The 21658-nt window shown below is 39.6% G+C and overlaps 1 protein-coding gene across 2 annotated transcripts; it reads right to left on the bottom strand.

Moving 5' to 3' along the window:
- Positions 1-603: 603 nt before the first annotated feature.
- On the bottom strand, positions 604-16204 carry METTL3 (methyltransferase 3, N6-adenosine-methyltransferase complex catalytic subunit). Of its 2 annotated transcripts, XM_024567587.2 has the most exons (11): positions 15969-16203; positions 5745-5962; positions 5251-5655; positions 3883-4058; positions 3053-3269; positions 2639-2826; positions 2216-2254; positions 1953-2061; positions 1766-1831; positions 1490-1602; positions 604-817 (listed from the first exon to the last, which is right to left on the bottom strand). In XM_024567587.2, exons 1-11 carry the CDS (start codon positions 16066-16068, stop codon positions 706-708), a joined length of 1743 nt encoding a protein of 580 aa, XP_024423355.1. In that variant the 5' UTR covers positions 16069-16203; the 3' UTR covers positions 604-705. The 2 variants fall into 2 exon arrangements, with proteins under 2 accessions (XP_024423355.1, XP_053783752.1); XM_053927777.2 differs by lacking the exon at positions 1766-1831 and having other exon boundaries at positions 15969-16204.
- Positions 16205-21658: the final 5454 nt, after the last annotated feature.

Below are 21658 nucleotides of genomic sequence, written 5' to 3'. Positions count from 1 at the left end.
TCTTAACAAATAGTACTTCTGTAGTCAGGATCCTTATCTCAGTTACCACAGTTTCTGAATGTAAAAGGCAGAACTCTACAAAGTCTAAAGTTGTGTTCACTTGTGTTTGATGAAATATCTTTTAAAAGATAGGTCAGAGGTGTTTTCACTTCCATAATATATAGAAGCTAATTCTCTGCACACCCTAGATAATTACTTAAGATTTAATCTAAAATGTACTTATTTCACTGTTCTTGAAAATAAGCCAAAGAATAATAGACTAGCAAAGCCACATAGCTGTGATAGAATAAGCAAATGTTTAGAGTTTGGTAGCCCTAGTTATGATAATCTGAAGTGAAGCTCAGAGCTTACCTTGAGAAGTGCTGTCCCACAGACTCCATCCCCTTCATTACTATGTTCATGTAGTTCTAATTGCAATCACTTTCATCCTATACTGGATAATCAACATTTTAATGCTTTCCATGCATTCATTTAGTTTGAACCCTTACAAACCCAATGAGGTACGTAGTATTTCCTGTTCACATATCAGGAATCATACTGAGAGAGAAGTTACATGAGATTACACACTGTTAAGTGGCAAAGCCAAAATTTAACCTCAAAGTCTACAATACAAACTTTTATTTAAATAAGGAGAAGAGCTATTAGATGCAGCCTGCAGAGCCATCCTGCGAAGCTATGGATGCTTCGTTGTGTAAGGAAGTGCTTCTATAGACTTTTAGGTTTGGAGATGATACCATCTGGATACCTCTGTTTGAACCGGGCAACCACATCAGGATCTAGTAGGTGGATCCCATCCAGTTGGTTTCCAAGGGTGATCCTGAAGCAAGGGGAAAGATAAAGCAAACCAAAATTCCTGGAATTAAAAGGCCTTAGTATTGTCAAAAGATACATACCTTTTATTAAGACTGCCCATCATTTCATGAAATATTCATGCCAATTCTTTTATAAGACCTTAATATTAGAATAGTATATGGGGTAGCATGACTAGTTAGGAATTGGGCAGATTCTGGTGTTAAAACAGGCAGGATCTGTATTGCTTGAGGGTTAATAACTGATGGCTAACTAGGCCTACTTCACGAAGTTGCTGCTGCCAGTGAGTATTTATTGGATAAGTAAAATTCTAGCAGCACAGCCTGTCAAAGCTCTAATAACAGGATGAAAGATGTTGAAATTGTTTACAGATTGGATTCTTAGTAACCACAAGGGGACAGACTGAAAACATCCATAGAATAACTGAGGAATATCGTTCGTTAGCTTGTAAGAGAGGGGAACCAAGAGAACATTAATTTGAATCCTAAAACCTGTGGGGTTTCCAATGAATGTTACAGAACTCTATAAACAGTCTAAAATACAAGCTTAGATGATTTATGAACCCTCTGAAGCCCATTTACAGAATACTGGAGTATCATGTGAAGCTCTATGAACTTCTCTGTCCTTGACTATTAACAGTTTTGCCGTTGGGGGCTAGCAAGTTCTCTTGTCACCTTACCAGTTGGGTTGCACATTGTGAGGTCGTCCAAATAATTCAATCTTGCGAGTGCCAGGGGATAGTCTTTCAATCATGCCATAGATTTCATCTGGTTTATGACTGGTGGAACGAACCTAGGAAACAAAGGGTCTAGCTACTTCAAGTTACCCAAGAATTCAATTCTAGCCCTTTATGTTTACAATCCAAATGACAAAACGTGGGACAAGAATACCTCTGACCTCAATAACTAATACCAATTAAAATGTGGAAGCTTTGGATGCCCAAGGAAGCACATACCTCAGCTACAATCACGTCACAATCCAGACCCTGGTTGAAGCCTTGGGGATTTCCTTTGACACCAACCTACTCGCCACAGAGAACAGATTACCTTAGGAAACCCAGGATTTGAACTTTTTCTCAATAAGAAATCAAAACAATTTCTCTTTTTGGTCCACCTAATGAATTGAACCCCACTGCTGCTCACCAAGCAGTGTTCCTTCCCATGGTTCAACCAGTGACCTGTGCGGCCTGTTCGAATGATGCGTTGCAGCTGATTTGTCTTCACCCAGATAATTTCATCTACCCGTTCATAACTGTGGGACATAGGAAAGAGAACTAGAGCTTTAATCACACTTCCACAGTTTAGGAGTAGTACCATCTACAGAGGCAAGGAATCACAAGAGAAATAAACACAACTATAGCAGGTATGTATTTCCCTCAAAAGAAAGCAATACCATTGCTACTTACCCCCAGAGGTTCAGACATTCTCTGCCCAACTCCATGGCCCTAGAAAGAAAGAAAGCTTAAACAGCTACTTCCATGCCCGTATTTTCTCTCCCTTCAAGATATATGTTAAATACTGTTTTCAGTAGACTTTCAGTGAACATTTACATGCAAGACACCATTAGGGCAACAGGATGGACCTAAGAATATAAAGATAAAACAGTAACTATTCTTAATGGCCTTACCTTTCACATCGAACAAGTGAAGTACCAAATAGAACTCAAGTTATAATTTGTTATAAATAGGCATTAGGTCTCAGTAAGAAAAAAGGCTGACTCAAATCATATATTTAATAGCACGTACAGGAAAACCCAGGGTTTTATCCCCACCCAGTACTCACTCTGTACTCTTATCTGCCCATAACTATGTATCTTGGAACTGTATTACCTGCCTGTGACCCAGAGGAAGAGAAAGCCATCGTCCTGCAGTACTGGTATGTTGAGCCTGCGCATCTCATCATCTGTCAGGGTCCCATAGGGCAGCTCCATGTGAATATCCCAGGGTGGGTCAGCCATCACAACTGCAAACTTGCCCAAGATACTGACGTCCAGGTAGCGGATATCACAACAGATCCACTGCACGAGGTGGTATTTGGTCATCTTCCCTTCCACCACTCTCAGATTCATGGCCCCAGTCCCTCTTTTCCATTTGATTTTCCTACTCCCTTGTAAGCATATCTATCCCATTCCATTCCCAATCAGCAAGATAAGATTACTAATTATGCCCTGCTTTCCTATGTGTATGGCTGCCCTATTAAGATTAAGTCCATAAGTAGAGATAAGTTTCTGAGCTGACAGGTACCTGAGGTGGGAAGAGTCGATCTGCACTGGAGTCACCTCCAACACTCTGTGTAAGAGCAAACTCCTGGCTTGGTGTATGGTCTTTGCTCCCAGGAGCCTCAGAATCCACGCAAGCATCAATTTCATAGTGAACATATTTGCAGGTATCCATGTGGAAACATGTGTTAAGGAAAGAGCAGTCACCTAATGATTCATCAGTGTGTTTATTGATGATTCGTCTGGGGAGATAAAAATGGAGAATTAGGATCAAGATGGTGTTCCAGAGTTAGAGCCCACAGTTCAAGTCCAAACTGGTTCAAAGTTTCCTATTTTTTCCCCTCTCCTAATTTTCTATCTTTAGAGCTTCCTCCAAGAGTTTTCAGAGAAGGGGGAGGCAGGTGACATGGAAATCCATAATTCATACTGAACAAGAGTTTTAATCATTCTCTGAGCAAAGACATAACTTGCTTATGGAAGGAAAGGCTTGCTGGTTATAGCAGTATAACACTGACCAAAGAATCCAGAGTCCTGTTTCTCCTAAGACTATCTTCCTTCCAAAGAGCTTTAACTTCCACTGGGGCTCAGAGACAGAGATGCCTTGCTATTTTAAGAAAGGGGCATTAAAAAGACAAATGGCATTTATTTGGAAATCCAGTTATTTATTTATTTGTACTCCCTCCCACAGAACACTACTTCTAGAAGTGTACTTCAGACTCTGGAAGTCTTAGACAAACCATGTTAAAACCATTTAATAACAGGGTTAAAGGCATAACCCCAATGACTGGAAGCAATGTGCTGAAAAGGAATGACTGCTCCCAGAGACCCACCCCATCCCTCTCCCTCCCAAAAGACCTGAAGTGCAGCTTGCGACAGGGCCGATCAGCATCACTGGCTTTCATGCACTCCTCCTTGGTTCCATAATCACAGAACTCTTGCACTTGGGCTCGACCTCGTGACCGAAACTTTTCAACAATGGATTGTTCCTTGGCTGTTGTAGTATTTAATAGCTCTAGGATCTCCTGACTGACCTGTGACAAGAAGCCTTAGACTTAACAGGGTTTGTAGATAAAATTAGCCTTAAATCACCTCTGTAAATTCTACTTGACAATAATGCCTACGAAAACCACTTATATTTATTAGGTACTGAACCAAGGCACAGTGTGAAGCACTTTACTGTTTAGCAACAAATTTATAAACGAGGATACTCTGGTTATCCTCACATTACAGATGAGAATACTATGGCTCAAAAGAAGTTAATTAACTTGGCAAAGCCACCCAGTTAGAAGTAGCAAATGGAAGAGAACTCATATGGGTCCAGTATTTACATTGAGAACCACTATACAGTTAAGTTGTCAACACCATCGATAGGCTCGATGACTAAGTGAAATGGTGTGTAACAAAACCAATTTTACCACAGGATAATTGATATATACAAAAGTTAAGTTCCTAAGGCATCTCATCAATGTTATGACAAAATAGCATTAAAGAAAAGACTATTTGAGGACCTGCTGTACCGTCACTTCACATTGCTTAATTAATGTCCATAATTATTGGTCCATGTGACTACCTTTCAGTATTCATTGCCATTCATCTCCTTCTATTACTCCTATATTTGGATTCCTCTTCTCTTTTTTTAAATTTTATTTATTGATTTTTAGAGAGAATGGAAGGGGTGGGGAGAGAGAGAGAAAAATAAATAGCAATTTGTTGTTCCACTTATTTATGCATTCATTGGCTGATGCTTCTATGCACTCTGACTGGGGATCAAATCTGAAACCTTGGCTTATCGGAACAATGCTCTAACCAACTGAGCTACCCAGCCAGGGCTGGATTCTCCCTCTCTTAATCTCACGATTTTGCCAAACAGATCCAATGACAAAGATTCTCTAAATCAGAGTTTCTCAAAATTATTAACATTTTGGGCTTGATAATTCTTTGTTGTGTGGGAGTTGTCCTACAACGGCTGTAGGATGTTCAGCAGCATCCCTGTCTCTTACCAACTAGATGCCTACAGCACTCCCGTGTTGTGACAACCAAAAAATGTCTCCAGACATTGCCACATCCTCTGTGAGGAGGGAGGAAGACAAAATCATCCCCACTTGAGTACCACTGCTCTAAACCTTCAATTCTAAGAATTGCTCCTTGCCCTAGAGGTAAATTCCTCTCAACCAAAGCTGTAATTCAGAGTATATGTGTGAAAGCATTTCCATCTGCCCCTACCTTCTTGCTCTGTTGTTCCTTAGTAGACTGTTGGTTCAGAAGACTTTCTATCTCCAGATCAACATCTGAGGCAGCATGTTTCCTTGATTTTTTTGTTGGTTCCTTGGTTGCTTCTGATGCTGAAGAGGCCAGACCAGAGGCTAAAGAGCTAGCAAAGGCAGCTACTGTGGTCAAGTCCTGTTCTGCACGCCGCTTCTGCCCTGTGATAGTCCCTGTTACCTCCCCAGGGCCTTTCTTTTCTGCCACAGCGCCCATCATGGCAGAGAGCTTGGAATGATCAGCATAGGTCACAAGAGTAGGATGTGCATCATCTTGTAGGAGACCTCGCTTTACCTCAATCAACTCCTGAGCTGCAAACTTCTGTAGGAGGCTTTCCACCCCATCTTGAGTAGCAGGGGCATCTGGCTAGGGAAGGAGGAGAGGGCAATAAGACACTGACCATGAACTGAAGAAAAGAAATGATAGATCCCAACCCTGTCTTATCAGGTCATTACCGTGGATATGGCAAGACAGATGGACACAGCATCAGTGGGCAATGTTAGGGCTAGATCAGAGAGGTGGTGTAGCAACTTCTTCTCCAATTCAGGGTCTGTAGCTAATTCAGGAACTGCTGAAGCTGTGCTGGGCTTAGAGCCACCACAAGTGGGTGCAGTAGGCACTGGGCTGTCACTGCGGAAGGTTGGAGACAGTGCTGCCTCTGGATTCCGTAGATCTAGTAACAAAGAGAATGGAAACTGAAAAAGGGCAATCACTGTCAGTCTATATGTTCCTCAGGAGTCAAATTCTCTAGCATTTACACCACACAGTTCTTTAATTTCATGCAGGAAATCCTCTGACCAAATTTAATACTACATAACTTTTCCTCAATCATGTTTAAGCATTCACTGCTTTGCCAGGATAATAATCCTCGATTTTCTGGGGACAGCTTGCCTTTTCTTTATTGGATGAGAATATTCCTAATTTCTTGTCCTTGCTGTGCTTCAAAGGAAATAAATTAGAAGCATGGTAGATTTAAATGTCCATACCACCTCATTCAAGTCACTCGAAATGACAACTGATACAATCAACCTGAATTTATAAGCCAGAAATATTTTCAAAAACCTAAGCTGTGATTAAATCTTTTTGAGGAATGGAGTTTGAATTTTTATGAATTAAGGCCACCAGTCATCAGAAGGTACATCAAATGACAGTGTTAGAGGTTAGAATGATGTGACCTTTAACATCAAACACAAAAATCTTACAAAACTTTGCTGAAGCCTAGTCACAAAATGATATTCCCTGACTGCATTTGTATCACCTACTCTTCTAATTCATAAGCTAGGTAGCCATCATAACCTTAATAAGACTTAAGAAACTAAAATTAAGACAAAATATTGCCTTTGGGAAAGCCTAATATCTGTGATTATTTAGTTAAAATATAAATAAAATATTAAACTCAGGACCTATCCTGAAATTCTGTTAAATTAAATATTATAAGACAAAAATGAGCCATTAGTTTACATTTAGAAATATTCTGGTTACTTGAAAATTTCCACTCTAATGGAACTGACTTTAGTAAAATTTGACTCAGAAATTCCAAGGACAATGGAGCTGAACTACACCAAACACCTTGCTGGAACAGTTACATTTTATGAAAATAAGTTACACTCTATTTGGAAAACAGATTTCACAATTCCATATTACCTGGAATGTTAAATGACTGACATAACTGTCTTCACCTTGCTTATGATTCCTCTGTGTTCTGCTGAATCTTAAAGAGACCAGAACTCGGATGAACTCATAAAAATTCCTTGTTTTGTTTTGGCAAAGAGGTGTTATAAACACGGAAGGGTCATGGAAGCACTCTGAAGGTCAGGGTGAGAAAGAGCTTGAGAGCAACTAACAAGCAAAAAAAATGTATTAAATATAAGTGATAACATTTAGGTTGTTTCGCATCTTGGCTTTTGGAAATAATGCTGCAATGCACATGACTGTGCAGTTATCTCTCCCATAAGGATCCTGATTTCAATTATTTTGATTACCCAGAAGTGGAATTGCTGGAGCTTATGGCAATTGTATTTTTTACTTTTTGAGGAACTTCTATACCGTCTTCCACAGTGGCTATCCCAATTTACATTCCCACCAGTAGTGAATCAGGGTCCCCTTTTCTCTTTACCAACATTTGTCATCTTTTGATTTTTTTAATAATAGTCACCCTAAGAATTATGAGGTAATATCTCATTATGGTTTTGATTTGCATTTCCCTAATGATTAGTGATGGTGTATATCTTTTCATATACCTGTTGACCATCTATCTATGTCTTTTTTGAAGACCTATTACAAACTGATTTTGCTTGTTTCTTGCCCATGTAACTTAAAAGAAAATAATGAAAGTGTCACTGATTAAAATAAATGCCAAGTTATTCCAAGATTTCAAATTTTCAGTGTTTCAAAAGCATTCTAATTTATGTAGTCTAATCAAAATTCTGTTTGGGAACATACTTATTCACTACCATATTATTTTTCATTACACACACACACACACATACACACACGGTTCTTGAGACGCTTGGCTTAAATATGGAATGATACCACATTATTTTTTGACAAATGTTTTTTCTCTATTAACTTTATTTTAAATGAAGCCAGGAGCAAATAGTTCAAGGGAAAAAAGCAGTCCATTTGACACGGTTATATCTGTTATTATGATATTTAAAATAACTACATAAATTGGGTTAGACGTTAGTTAATACTTTCAATTTCTTTCCTACCAACTTTTCATAAAAATGTTATTTTGCTATTTCCAAAACAAACTACACTTTTTAATCTAGACTTTATACACCCTATCAAAAATTATTTCAGTGAGAGAAAAACACTGATTTTACTCCAGGTTTAGGGTCAATGTGCTTTTTTAGGAAATTAAATTTATTAAGGTAACATAGGTTAATAACATTGTATGTCTCAGGTATACAACTTTATAATACAAGACAGATCTGTATAGTTCATTGTGTATTCAAGAAAATGTGTTTTTATAATTAACCTACTCATGCTATTAAGGATGTAATCACATAAACATTACACTTTCTCCAGGGGGTTAGGCTGGGGTGGGGGGAAAAGGCAGAGGACTGTACTTGAACAAGAATAAAATTAGAATAGAAAAAAAAATTGTACTTTCTCCAATTAGTGACCAAATTTAGATGTTCTTTGAATAATGTATAATTTTTCTTAAAGTAAGCAAGAAGTCTATAAAATGAGCCACTTTAACATACATTTCCAATCTCTATAACTAGATATTGACTTTTTTTCTCTTTTGTAATTTGACTAATCACTTGTTTAAATAATGTTCTTTAAAAAAACAACCAGGTGATGTGATTCTGGCTATGAATCCTTGTATTAGTAAAACTTCCTGGGAGTTTTCTTTTTATGACATCAGGACACTGGAGTTCAAAATATCTCTTTTAAGGTTAGTGGGAGGAGAGGGATCTTGTTCAATGTTGAGAACAAAATTTAATAGCTAATTAATGCAACTGCAATTTATGAATGGGCTTTAGCAACTCTGTGAATTCCATGAGGTCACATGCCAATTTTGGTATCTTTGTGTATACATGAATAATATGTATGTACATATACATTTTGGGAAATCATTCTAATATTTTATCCTTCTTAAAGTTGGGTAATGTCTAGCCCTGGCTGGTGTAGCTCAGTGGATTGAGTGCAGACCTGAAAAGCAAAGGGTCACCAGTTTGATTCCCAGTCAGGGCACATACATGCCTGGGTTACCGGCCAGGTCCCCAGTAGGGGGCGCGCAAGAGGCAACCACACACTGATGTTTCTCTCCCTTTCTCCCTCCCTTCCCCTCTCTCTAAAAATAAGTAAAATCAGGGTAATGACCGGAATATGAACAAGAACAGCTAGGTTCCAACTCCATAAAGGATTGGTTTATTATTCATTCAGTGCATTTACTGGCTATCTCTACTATTGACACTCTGCTTCTAATGAAAACTGTATGTGTTGTGTTCAGCAAAGTAATACTTGGTTTCATGCTTTGGTTACGAGCTCCACTATATATAAACAAAGCATTAGCTTGAAGATATAAAAACATGATCAGTCTACTAATTTGCTGACTCCTGTAATATATCAACATCTACATGCAATCTTCAATCTCACTGATCAAGTAATTGGGCAGTTCACATATTTACCATGTGCTAAGCTTTGCCAAGTCTATTTTGTTTCAATTAAAATAAAGATTTATTAAAAGTAATAATCTTCATTTCAAAAAGCTATACTTTATCTCTAAGGAAAACAGTATAATGGTTCCTCAAAAAATTGAAAAGAGAATTACAGTTATGCCCCATTTTTAAAAAAAAAATCCTCCCTCGAGGATGTTTATTGATTTGAGAGAGAGAGAAACATCATGTGAGAGAGACATATTGATTGGTTGCCTCCCTCACACACTCCAACCAAGGGTCAAACCTGCAACCTGGGTATGTGCCCTAATAGGGGATTGAACCCTCAACCTTTTGGTGTAAGGGAGGATGCTCCAAGCAAATGAGCCACCTGACCAGGGCCGCCCTACTGTTTGAAAGTTTGCTTTATGTCACTTGATTTTTAAGAAAGACCTACACTAGTACTTATTTTTGCTAACTAAAAGAAATCCAAAGAAGATTTTTGCTGTTATGAAAACAGATGAAAAGTGAATGTGGCATGATATGTCCTAAGGTAATTGCTTCTTCGCTTTAAGCCATTTTGTCTCATAAAAGGTTTCACAGGAACACTCTACTTTCTGATAATGGAGAAACTTGTACCGTATGATCTAGCATTTCCAATTCTGGGTATATACCTCCAAGATTTGAAAAAATGTCTCAGAAACATACTTGTACACCCATTTTGACAGTAGCATTATTCACAATCACTAAAAGGCAGAAGCAACCAAGTGTCTACCAATGACTAAATGGATAAACAAAATGTGGTATAAACATGCAATGGAATATCATTTAGCCTTAAAAAGGAAATTCTGACATATGCTACAACACAGATGAACCTCAATGACATTTTGCTAAGTGAAACAAGCCAGTCATAAGAAGATAAATACAATTCTACTTACAACTATCTAGAGTAGTCAAACTCATAGAAACAGAAAGTAGAATGGTGGGTTGCCACAAACTAGCAAGCAGGGAGAATAGGGAGTTATTGCTGAATAGGTACAGAGTTTCAGTTTGCAAGATAAAAAAGTTCTGAAGATTGGTTGCCCAACAATATGTATAGGAGACCATTCTGCGTGGCGTGGGCCCAGCTCCCACTTGGAAAGGCCAGTGGAAAGCAAGGTCTGGCACACAGGACCCATGCCCATGCATAGGTTCTCCCACGGAGAAGCAGGCCTGCATTGTACCTAGGCCGCTTTGAGACTTGCTTTTTGCTAAAATTCCCTCACCCTGAATTGAGGCAGCAAACAGTGTTTACTGCATATCTTTAAAGTAACTTCCTAAAATCTATGCTAAACCTTCCAAGAACCAGTGTAACCAGTTCAAACACTTTTCCCTTTATATTTGCAAATATCCTTCCTTTTTGGTGTAATTAGCAACATCCTCTCCTTTGTTTTCTGCAAAAGGTAACCACCTAAAGCGAACCTGTGCATAGTAAATGAGGACCATCCTCAACGTAATGTGCCCAGAAAAGCAATAAATAAAAGCCTGTCAAGGCAAGGGTCCGGGTGCTCTCCTCTTCAGAGAGTAGCTGTGCCATCCGTGAATTTGTCTCATGTTAGCCACAATGTCGCGGACACCGCTTGCCAGTGACTGTGTCAAACGTGACCATACTTCCAACTACAGAACTGCATAATTAAAATGGTTAAGATGGTAAATTGTGTATTATGTGTATTTTGACACAATTTTTTAAAAGTTGCATTTTAAAATGACAAGTTAACAAAGGTCTCCCAATGATTCTTCGGCTGCACTATTTAGCATTCATTAATGACATGGATACATTTTAGTCATTTAATCCTTGCCTTTTAACATTGAGCTCAGTAGTAAACAATTTTAAGTGTGATATTTCGGTAATCCTATAAAAACCAATGTGGTAGGAAAATTTTTATTTCCCATGAGAAAAAAAAAACTGAATGATCTGAACTTTATAACCAGGTCTTCTGAATTATCTTATATAACAACTTGATTAATAAACTAATAAAGTATGTTAGACAACATTTTCCTAAAAATCCTAATGAAAGAAATATATTCTTTGGAATAATCAAAATAATTGAAAGAAAGAACAGCGATAGGATGGATTAATTTGTGTTTCATCTCTGCCTATTCTCATAGTACCAAATGGGCCAGCCAAGGTTCTGGGACAGAAGACACCATATATTTAATCACAATCTCAAAATAGTTTTATAGGAGTTTTAACAATATTATTAGGTGGATGTATTAGGATTCTTTTTTTTTTTTTAAACATTCATTTTAAGTGACTTTTTTTGTTTTAGATTTTATTTATTTTTATAGACAGGGGAAGGAGAAAGAGAGGGAGAGAAACATCAATGTGTGGTTGTCTCTTGCATGGCCCCCACTGTGGACCTGGCCTGCAACCCAGGCATGTGCTCTGACTGGGAATCGAACCAGCAACCCTTTGGTTCGCAGGCCAGCATTCAATTCACTGAGCTACACCAGCCAAGGCTGTATTAGGATTCTTAACCACATAAATCAAGATGGATATATAAGCCAAGAGGAATTTATATCCAAAAAAAGAAAACTACATTCAAGGGAGAATACAATCTTGTCAAAACTATTAAACATACTTAGCAAGGACCTGGATGAAATTAAGGCTCCAGTGGTTAGGTCTCCACATGGCACAAAGTTTGGTTAATACCAAAGTGTGGTTAGTAACATGAAAAAGTGAAGTAGAAGTTAAAATGACCAAGTGCAATTAGAATCATCCATTTAAAGAATATGGATTTAGAAACGAAGAAGTGTAAAAAAGTATGGTAAGGAACAATTATATCTAAAAACAAACAAAACAGATGTCATTTGTCACAAAAATGACAAAGATAAAGCTGAACACAAACTGGTGTCATGATTTTTTAAAAAATTTTGTAGATAACTTTGTTAAAGGAAACAACTATGTGAATTCTCAGGTCCCCTTTTCAGATTGCTGCTGGTGTGAAGAAAACAAATTTTTCTATACTGAAATTAAAAAAACTATCCCTACAAGAAATGTGCTTACAAGGCTGTCACATCTTTCTACGCTGCAAAAAAGGCCCAGGGGACTTAAAATAGAGTGATAAACTATCCATATGTAGAATATTTGGGGGGAGGGGAGTGACAGAACAAGCTGCATACATTACCTCTTATGGAAGTACGTACATTGAAAACTCAATAACCTGGTGTCCAAAAGCAGTAACTGACAAGTTTCTAGTTATAAAAGAATGGAACCATTAGCCCCTCTACATTTCTGCTGATTGAGCAACTCACTAGGATGGTCCACATCCCACTGCTGCTTTCTTAATGAGCACTTGGAGGACATCCACAACAGGCTCCATAGAACACATGTTCTTCCCACATCTCTCAAATATTACCCAAGTACAATCTGTTTTGCTACAATGTACTCATTCAATGCAAAACAGCTCATATGCAATGGGTAAATAAGGGAATGTCAGAGTAACATGAAAAACTCGTTGGTTCAGCCCTGACCCATGTGGCTCAGTTGGTTGGGCATTGTTCCCTAAAGTGAGGGGTCTCTGGTTAGATTCCCAGTCAGGTCACATGCCTGGGTTGTGGGTTTGGTCCCCTGTCTGGGTGCATTGAGAGGCAACATATAGATGTTTCTCTCCCTCTCTTTCTCCCTCCCTTCCCATCTCTCTAAAAATAAGTAAGTAAAATCTTAAAAAAAAAAAACACTTGTTGGTTCACACATGATTTTTCTCATCATGTTTATGTTTTGAAGTGGTCAGGGGCAAATATTCTAATAGTTGAAGAAAAAATTGGCAAAATATGAATGCCTGAAGAAAAAAAAGTCAAAACCTACAGACATGCCTTTTCAAAAAATTAAGTGGCTGATTTAATGGTTTCCAGAAGTGCTACACACTTGCCCTGGCTGGTGTGGCTCAGTGGGTGTGCGAGAGGCAGCCACACATTGATATTTCTCTCCTTCTCTTTCCCCTCTCTAAAAATAAATAAATAAAATCTTTTAAAAAGAAGTGCTACACTTTGCACTATGTTAAGCTATCTGGGAAGCTAGCTACTACCAGTATAGAGGAAGAAACTGCAAAGGCATTTCCCTTGGTTAAACAAAAAGACAGATGAATAGAAGCAAACATAGGACCCCCAGAGTATAGGCTATGAGGATGGGATGATTTCAATTATAGGTCAAAACACCAAGGGAAATTTAACTATGCTAACATGTTTAGTAAAATATTATAAGGGCTCTAAACCTATTTCTTCTATAAACTCTATTTTTATTTTTTGATTTTGTTACTTATTTTTTCTTTTAGAAACATCAATGTTGTTCCACTTATTCATAAATTCATTGGTTGATTCTTGTACATGTTCTAACCAGGGATTGAACCCAGAACCCCGGCGTATTGGGATGATGCTCTAACCAACTGAACTATCTGGCCAGGGCTTAATTTTTTTTTTTTTTTACTTTTTATTGAATTTATTATGGTGACATTGGTTAATAAAATTATATCGGTTTCAGGCATACAATTCTACAATATATCATCTATATATTGCTTTGTATGTTCACCACCCAAACCCAGCAATTTTTAATGAAGACTTCGGTGGAAAACAAAGTTTTTCAGAAACACACACCTACTGTATTTTTCAGACTATAAGACGCACCCTCCCAAAATTTGGGAGGAAAATGGGGGTGTGTCTTATAGTCCGACTATAGCTTACGTGGCTTGCTGCAGGATTTCTGCTTTAAAGAATGTTATTAAATATTTTACCCCATTTTTTGCTTCAAAATTTTTTTTTCCTATTTTCCTCCTCTAAACCCTAGGCGTGTCTTATGGTCCCAAAAATACAGTGAATATAGCAGAAATGCCTCTAATCATATCCTTTCAGAATGCTGTTCTTGAAAAAGTTGATGAAATACTTAAGCCCAGTAAGATGAGTCTATAATAAAGTAAGAAGTAATTGGGGATCCTGGTCCACTAGCTCAGTCCGTTAGAGTACTGTCCCCATACACCAAGGTTGCAGATTTCATCCCCAGTCAGGGCACAGTCGGGGCACATACAAGAATCAACCAATGAGTGCATAAATTCGTGAAACAACAAAGTGACATTTCTTTCTCTCTCTTCCTCTCCCATCTAAAATCAATACATTTTTCTAAAAAAGCAATTAGGTCATTTGTCTATGACAGTGATATAATTGTTATATTTTCTATCTAAAATTGATATGAATAAAATACTCTGAAACAGAAGAAACCAAAAAATAAGTAAAATAAAGAGAAAACTGGATCTACAAGAGGTCAAAGAAACTGAAGTTTATATATCAAGAAAAAAATTCTTCTTGGGTAATTCAGTATCTTCTCCAATGCTTGACTACTAATTAATCCTTGATTACAGGACTTACATGCACCTCTTCCTGCCCTTCTTTTTAATTATCTAAATCCTAGATAGCCCTGGAAAACCGAATTCCAAGTGTCAAGTCCTCCATAATGCTTTCACTGACTAAACCAACTTTTGTTACTATTCCTTTCACTGTACTCATTGTGGACTCATACATTTGACATTTTACATGCATCACATTGTATATGTTTTTATAAGCATCAATCCCCAATTAAATTTCAAACTCTTTGAGAGCAGGGTCAATGTCATACTTATTTTCGTCTAACTGGACTCATGCACACTGTAGAAATGCAAATTAATTAATTAATTAATTAATTAATTAATTAAGGTATGAGAGTCCTGCCAGGACATCTAGTTCCATGGACCAGAATATGGGCATGGACCTGATACGTATCAAGACAAGATTGAGTGATGGATTCGAATATACGAAGAAACACTGGAACAAGCTACTACAATAGTGGTACAGAGATTCACTATTCTTGTAGATCTTTATAATTGCTTTGCCTTAAATAATTCAAGGATTGTGCTGGGAATGGGAGGTGGGTAGAACTTGAAAATCTTTTGAGGTTCCTTGTTTAAGACTGTGTGACACAGGTGGTAAGGAGCGGTAAAAAAGAAACAAATGTTTTCAGCTTCCTCCCCGGTATGTAAATGACTGAAACAATGCCAGTTCCTCAACTCATTTAGCAACAATGAGTGTCAACGCCCTTAGGGCCACTGAGATGGGCACTGCGGATGGTAAGGTTCAGGGCTTGCTCTCACGGTCTGTGGAAGAGATGTGCCCACAGTCGCAAAGAAAAGCCCACTTACAAACCAGCACCAGAACCTAGGGGATAACAAAACGCCATGGGAGCAACGACAAAACAGGGCTTGCTGATCAAGGAATGAGGCTGAGAGCCCTAGCAAACGCGACGTTCCTTGAGACTTAAGAGGAATCAGCCAGGGGACCGGGGTGGTACCCGGGCGTTAGCCCGGGAAGTGAACTGATAGAACCAAGGCCCGAGGTGGGGAGGAACCTCTAGTACTTGCAGGAAGGCGAAGCGTCTGGGCTGCTGGGAGGACAAAGAAAGTACCGATGCACGAGGCGTTAAAAACAACAGCTACCTGGAGGAGGGCGTCCACTTGGGAGCTTTTTCTCCGGGGTTCCCTCCCTCCCACCTACCCTAAGAATGGACCTCACCCAAGTGCCCCGAGTCCTGCTTCCGCCTCCGCTGCAGCCTCTCCCGCAGCGAGTCCAGTTGCTTTTTGTGGGCCTGAATAGAGCTCCACGTGTCCGACATCCTAGTCTCCCAGCCCGGACAAGTCTCGAATCAGGCGCGGCTGACTAGCACCTCCCAGCTGGAGCACCAGGAAAAAAAAACAAACAAGTTTCACACGGACACCCAAAAGCTAACCGGAAAGTGGGGGCAGGTGCGCTAGAAGGGAAAGCCATTTCCGGTTTTGCGCTCGCTTTGACGCTAAAACAGGAGCCATCTTAGGTGTTGGTGGGATGGAGGGGTTTTTTTGTTTGGCGCTCTCTAGTGCTTTCGGGTGTAATGAGACTGTGGTTGCCATGTTGGTGTCTGGCAGAGCGGCCATGTTTCTTACAGGCGCGCATGCGGCCATGTTAAATATAAGATGAGTCTCCAGAGGTGACGGCAAGACAGTGCTGTAGAACAGCACGTGTAGCACAGATGTTTAAAGTGAAAGTTCACTGCGCGAGCCAGCGTGGCTCAGTCGGTTGGGCGTCCTCCAGAAAGGTTGCTGGTTCAACTCCTGGTCTAGGCACATGCCTAGGTTGTGGGTTCCATCCCTGGTTGGCAGATTGGGGTGCATAGAGGGACTACAGCTATTTCTCTCCCTCTCTTCCTCCCACCTTTATCTTAAAAAAATGTATATTGTTTTGTTTTTTAATGAAGGATCACTAATTCTCGTGATAGTTTGATACATACCGTTTCCACTGAAGGTGATGTAAGTGAGGCTGGATAGTAAGAAGCTAGGTAAATTCCTTGGCAAGTGGAATAGGGAAACTGAGTCAGACAGCTGAACAAACTGGCCAAGCACTATCTAGGCCTCAGTTGTATATCAACTCCAGGGCCAGAAAAGTAGCAAAACCAGGTGGGTCATGCCAGCTGCAATGACTAAGGACCATCTGCCCTGGCACTGACCAATCAGTAGTGATCATGACCCTGAAAGAGTACACCTGGAAAACTGAATATTCTGCTGAAACCCTCCCCTATTACCTCCCCTAAGGTTCTTGCCTGTAAGAGAGAGCTAAAGTCTCAAGACAAAGGACCCAGGGCCCTCTGGGGAGCAGCCTATTCCATTCTCTTCCTTATAGGTTAGTAGCCTATTGTAACTAAGTGTTTTGATGATAGGAATTTGAATTAGCTGATAATCTGGTTATGGATAGTAATGGAAAGGAAGGGGTGAATATGAACAGGGGCTATTGAGGGAAAAACATGTATTTGTGTGGAATGTGGCAGTTACATCCATTCAGTAAATATTCATTTCCATCTCATTTTCTGAATTTAAGTTACTTAGTATGTAATTTACACTGTCTTTTGAGATGTGCAGCTTTGTATGAACCTAGAAGTAGAGGACACAGAAGTGAATATGCACACACATGAGCATCTCTGGACATTTAGTTCTCAGGATTACACTTAATGCGAAGCAAAAATGCTATCTTCCTAGTTGAAATACTCTTGGAAAAGCTGACTAATGTGAGATCATGAAAGACTGCCCAAGGGCACTGCTCTACCAAAGGGTTTTTGCTTCCTTAATAACCTTGGTCTAGCAACTGCCTTCAAAAATGTTAACCAGGAATGCTTTTGGAAATGTATTATTTGGAATGTATTCTGGGTGGCTCTATGTTTAGACAAACATATTATTACTAAAGTAAGATAGCCCCATTATTGCTATATTATAGAACTGTTAAGTTAACATTTAATTGTTCACAAATCTGAATTTCTCATTGTTATAATTTTCTTTCAAGGTCCTGAACATATAGAAATGAAATATAAATTTAGATAGCAGTAAAACTAAATAGTCTTGGGAGAGGAAGAGAGTACTGGATATATCCTTCCAGAAGATGAAAGGGATTGATTCACCTTAAAGTCAGAATTCTGCAGGTCAACCCCTAAACAGTACACGTATTTTTGTCTAGGAAAGGAAAAATTTTCTAGCAGAAGAAATTTAGTCTCTGGTAGAATTTGGGATTTCTAAGTCCTGGATTGCCTTCTCTCACCTACAGATGAACCCAAAGAAATAGCACAGGAACTTCTGAAAAACAACCACATCAAGGGCAGCTCCCAGAAGTCTTTGCTTTCGCCTCCACTTTGGGTAAATTATTACAGTAGTAAATGAGGAAAATTTAGGAGCACAGGAAGGCCACTTATTTTGACATAGATTCATTCTAGACTCCTCATGACCAATTTTCTGCTTAAAAGAAAGCTGCTCCTTTCTTATCCAGTCTTAGTCTGCATACAGCCCTAAGCACTGCAGAGAGGAAGGAACCTCACCTAGACCTACTCTAGTCAAAATAGAGTGTAAGCCTAGTTATGAGCAGATGAGTGCTGCATATACTACATTTCTTAACTTTTCCTCATATCTGCTGCGGTAGACTTTCCAGAGTTAGCCACAACAATGCCTCCAATCCCACATGCCCTTATGCAGTGTAACTTTATCGCTCTTCCTGTCAACAGGTAAAGCTCATTTCCCTCCTCTTGTACCTGAGCTGGCCTTCTGGACCAGCTTTGGTCAACAGAATGTGACAGAAGATTCTGAGTTTCAGAGCTTAGGCCTTAAGAGGCCTTGCAGCTTCTACTTTTGTCTTTTTAGAGACATGGGCCTTCACGGATGTCCCATTATCCTGATAGATAAACCACTTGAAGAGAGGAGAGAGAGATAGAGAAAGGGATCCTAAGGATTGAAAGACCTTGAAGGGAAGATGATGGAGGATGAATCTATGAAGAAGGCTCCAAATTCCAGCCCTTCAGCTGAGGGGCCAGAAGTAAGGCCAACTTGGATCCTCCAGCCCAAATCACTGCTGCCTGGGTGAGCTCATCCCTCACCATGTGGAACTTAGATAAAGCATCCTAGCTGAGGCCTGCTCAGACCCATGGAATCACAGCAAATAATTATTAAGACCCTAAGTTTTGGGATGGTTTGTTACATAGCAATGAATTACTGAAACCAACAGTACTAAGTAAAGGCTCTTTGGCCAAATGGATATTTTTTCCTAAGGTTTTGTTCTCAGTTTTTTATTTTATGATCAAAAGCAAAATGTCCACTAGGGTTAGGCCATCTGTTATTGAATTAGACATTAGAAAAGCCAAGAAAGGACATGTAAAGAAAGTCAAACTTGGGTCTAATTGAGAGTAACACCAGTGAAATCTGCTTTGGAAATCAGGAGACAGATGTTTCTTGGTTTACTGAGAAGTTCCGGGGATGGTAATCAGAGTCCCAGAAGCGGGAGTTTGCATGAGATGAAAATGGGTCAGGCCCTGGCTGGTGTGGCTCAGTGGATTAAGCACCTGCCTGTGCATTTAAAGGTTGCTGGTTCAATTCCCAATCAGGGCACATGCCTGGGTTGCAGGCCAGGTCCTTAGTTGGGGGCCTTGTGAGAGGCAACTGATATCTCTCACACACTGATGTTTCCCTCTTTTTCTCCCTTCCTTCCCCTCTCTTAAAAAATAAAAAAGAAAGAAAATCTTAAAAAAAAAAAAAAGAAAATGGGTCAGTAGATTCTAGGCTGTTTTAGGGATGACAAAAGTTTAAATCTCTGAGAAGCAGATTCTAAGACAGAATTAGGAGTCCAAGTTTTATTGGGGAATAACAGTTGTAAAAAAGGGGTGGGGAGTAGAATTGGACAGGAAGAGCTATCAAACTATGATGAAGACCTGACAGTCTCTGCCAGCCCAATGGGGAGCTGTTGAGAAAAAATTGCTCATTAGAGTCCCGTGTTCTATGGGAATGGCTAGGCCCCTGTACCACTCACCACCTTGTTCTCTCATTGGCCAGAGGCTGGTGAGGAGTGGGCCAGCTGGAAGCTGTCAGCTAACTAGGCTTTTCGCAGGCAGGTTATTCTTGAAGGGATGCTTCTGAAGCAGCACATCGCCATATCTGCCAAAGAACACTCAGCTCAGTGTACCAAAAGGTGGCTGGTTCGATTCCCAGTCAGGGCTGTGAACACAAGCCAGGGCTGTGGTCCAGGTTCTCAGTATGGGGTGTGTGAGAGGTAACCACACTTTGATGTTTCTCTCTTAAAGATTTTATTTATTTTTAGAGAGTGGGGAAGGGAAGGAGAAAGAGAGGGAGAGAAACATCAATGTGTGGTTGCCTCTCACACACCCCCTACTGGGGACCTGGACCGCAACCCAGGTTTGTGCCCTGACTGGGAATCGAACCAGCGATCCTTTGGTTCATGGGGTGGCAGTCAATCCACTGAGTCACACCAGCCAGGGTGCTTTCAGAGGTTCTTAACTGGTCACTACATTGGTCCTTAGGTTGTTGTATGGGTTGAGTTGGTATTATATAAAGTGGTTATTATGAAAGCTAAATTCAAGGAAATTGTATGCCCCCTCACCCTTCTCTATCTTTGCACTGAGTTTTTTTCCCCCCTCTGGGAACCCACAGGTCATTGTTTGTGTCTATTATAGTATTTGCTACCACCACACAAAAATTGTTTACATTTTTCCTCTTCCTAGCCTGAGCTCCCATAGGTGTATCTTATTTATAACTTTTGTACCTACTCAACACTTGGTCTATGAAAGAAAATAAATTCTCAGAAATAACTGAATGAATAAGCAAAGAAGCTGTCTCTCGCTTGTAAGTGATGTTTTTTTATCCATCCAGTTTGAATTCTACCCAGTTTATTTCATGTAGTGTTTTGTGAGCTGCATTTATTTATACACTTATTCCAGCAGGTTAGAATTAATTCACCTTCCAAAACGATGACCAAATGAAGTGATTTAGAGTGAGAAATGCCCTGGCTGTTGTGGCTCAGTTGGTTGGACTGTTGTCCTGTAGACTGAAAGGTCACAGGTTTGATTCCCCGTTGGGGCACACACCTAGGTTGTAGGCTCAATCCCCAGTCATGACACATACAGGAGGCAATCAATTGTTTTCCTTTTTTTTTTAAAACAGATGAAATTGCCGTCTTAACCATTTTTTTCCTTTAAATATTTTATTTATTTTTAGACAGAGGGGAAGGGAGGGAGAAAGATGGAGAGAAACATCAACATTTGGTTGCCTCTTGTATGCCCCACACTGGGGAACCTGGCCCACAACCCAGGCATGTACCCCCACTGGGAATTGAACCAGCAACCCATTCACAGGCCAATGCTCAATCCACTGAGCCACACCAGTCGGGGGCTTGTTTCCCTTTCTAAAAGCAATGAAAAGATGTCCTTGGCTGAGGATTAAAAAAAAGTGAGAAATGGTGGGGCTTGGGGACTGCAATAAGGGAGACTAAAGGTAAAGAAAGAAAAGACAGAAAATAAAGAAAAGGAAGGAAGGAATTTAAAAGTGAAGAGAGAAAAAGTAATAAAAACTGTCAGGTAAGAGGTCTATGAAAGAAGAAAAAGCAGGATAGGTAGGAAAAATAATGAAAAGGAGACAGAAAGAGGAGGGTGGAAAGTCAGACTCAGTGCTAACCTGCCCAAGGAAGTAAGCACACATCAGCTGAAGCCTCACTGACAGCTGTTACCATAATGGGAACTGGCATCTAAAGAGAGGGCAAGTCTAGTTTAATTAGTTAAATGGCATTATCTATGTCCAATAGGAGTAAAGAAGGTAAAGAAAATTACAAGGATTGGCGACCCATCTCCTTCCACAGGCTGACAGGAAAAACAGATTTATAAAGCTTTGCCAGGAATTAAAGAGACAGAA

The sequence above is a fragment of the Desmodus rotundus genome, chromosome 7 (genome assembly GCF_022682495.2).
Source record: "Desmodus rotundus isolate HL8 chromosome 7, HLdesRot8A.1, whole genome shotgun sequence".
NCBI lineage: Eukaryota > Metazoa > Chordata > Mammalia > Chiroptera > Phyllostomidae > Desmodus > Desmodus rotundus.
This window is presented reverse-complemented; position numbering and strand designations above follow the sequence as displayed.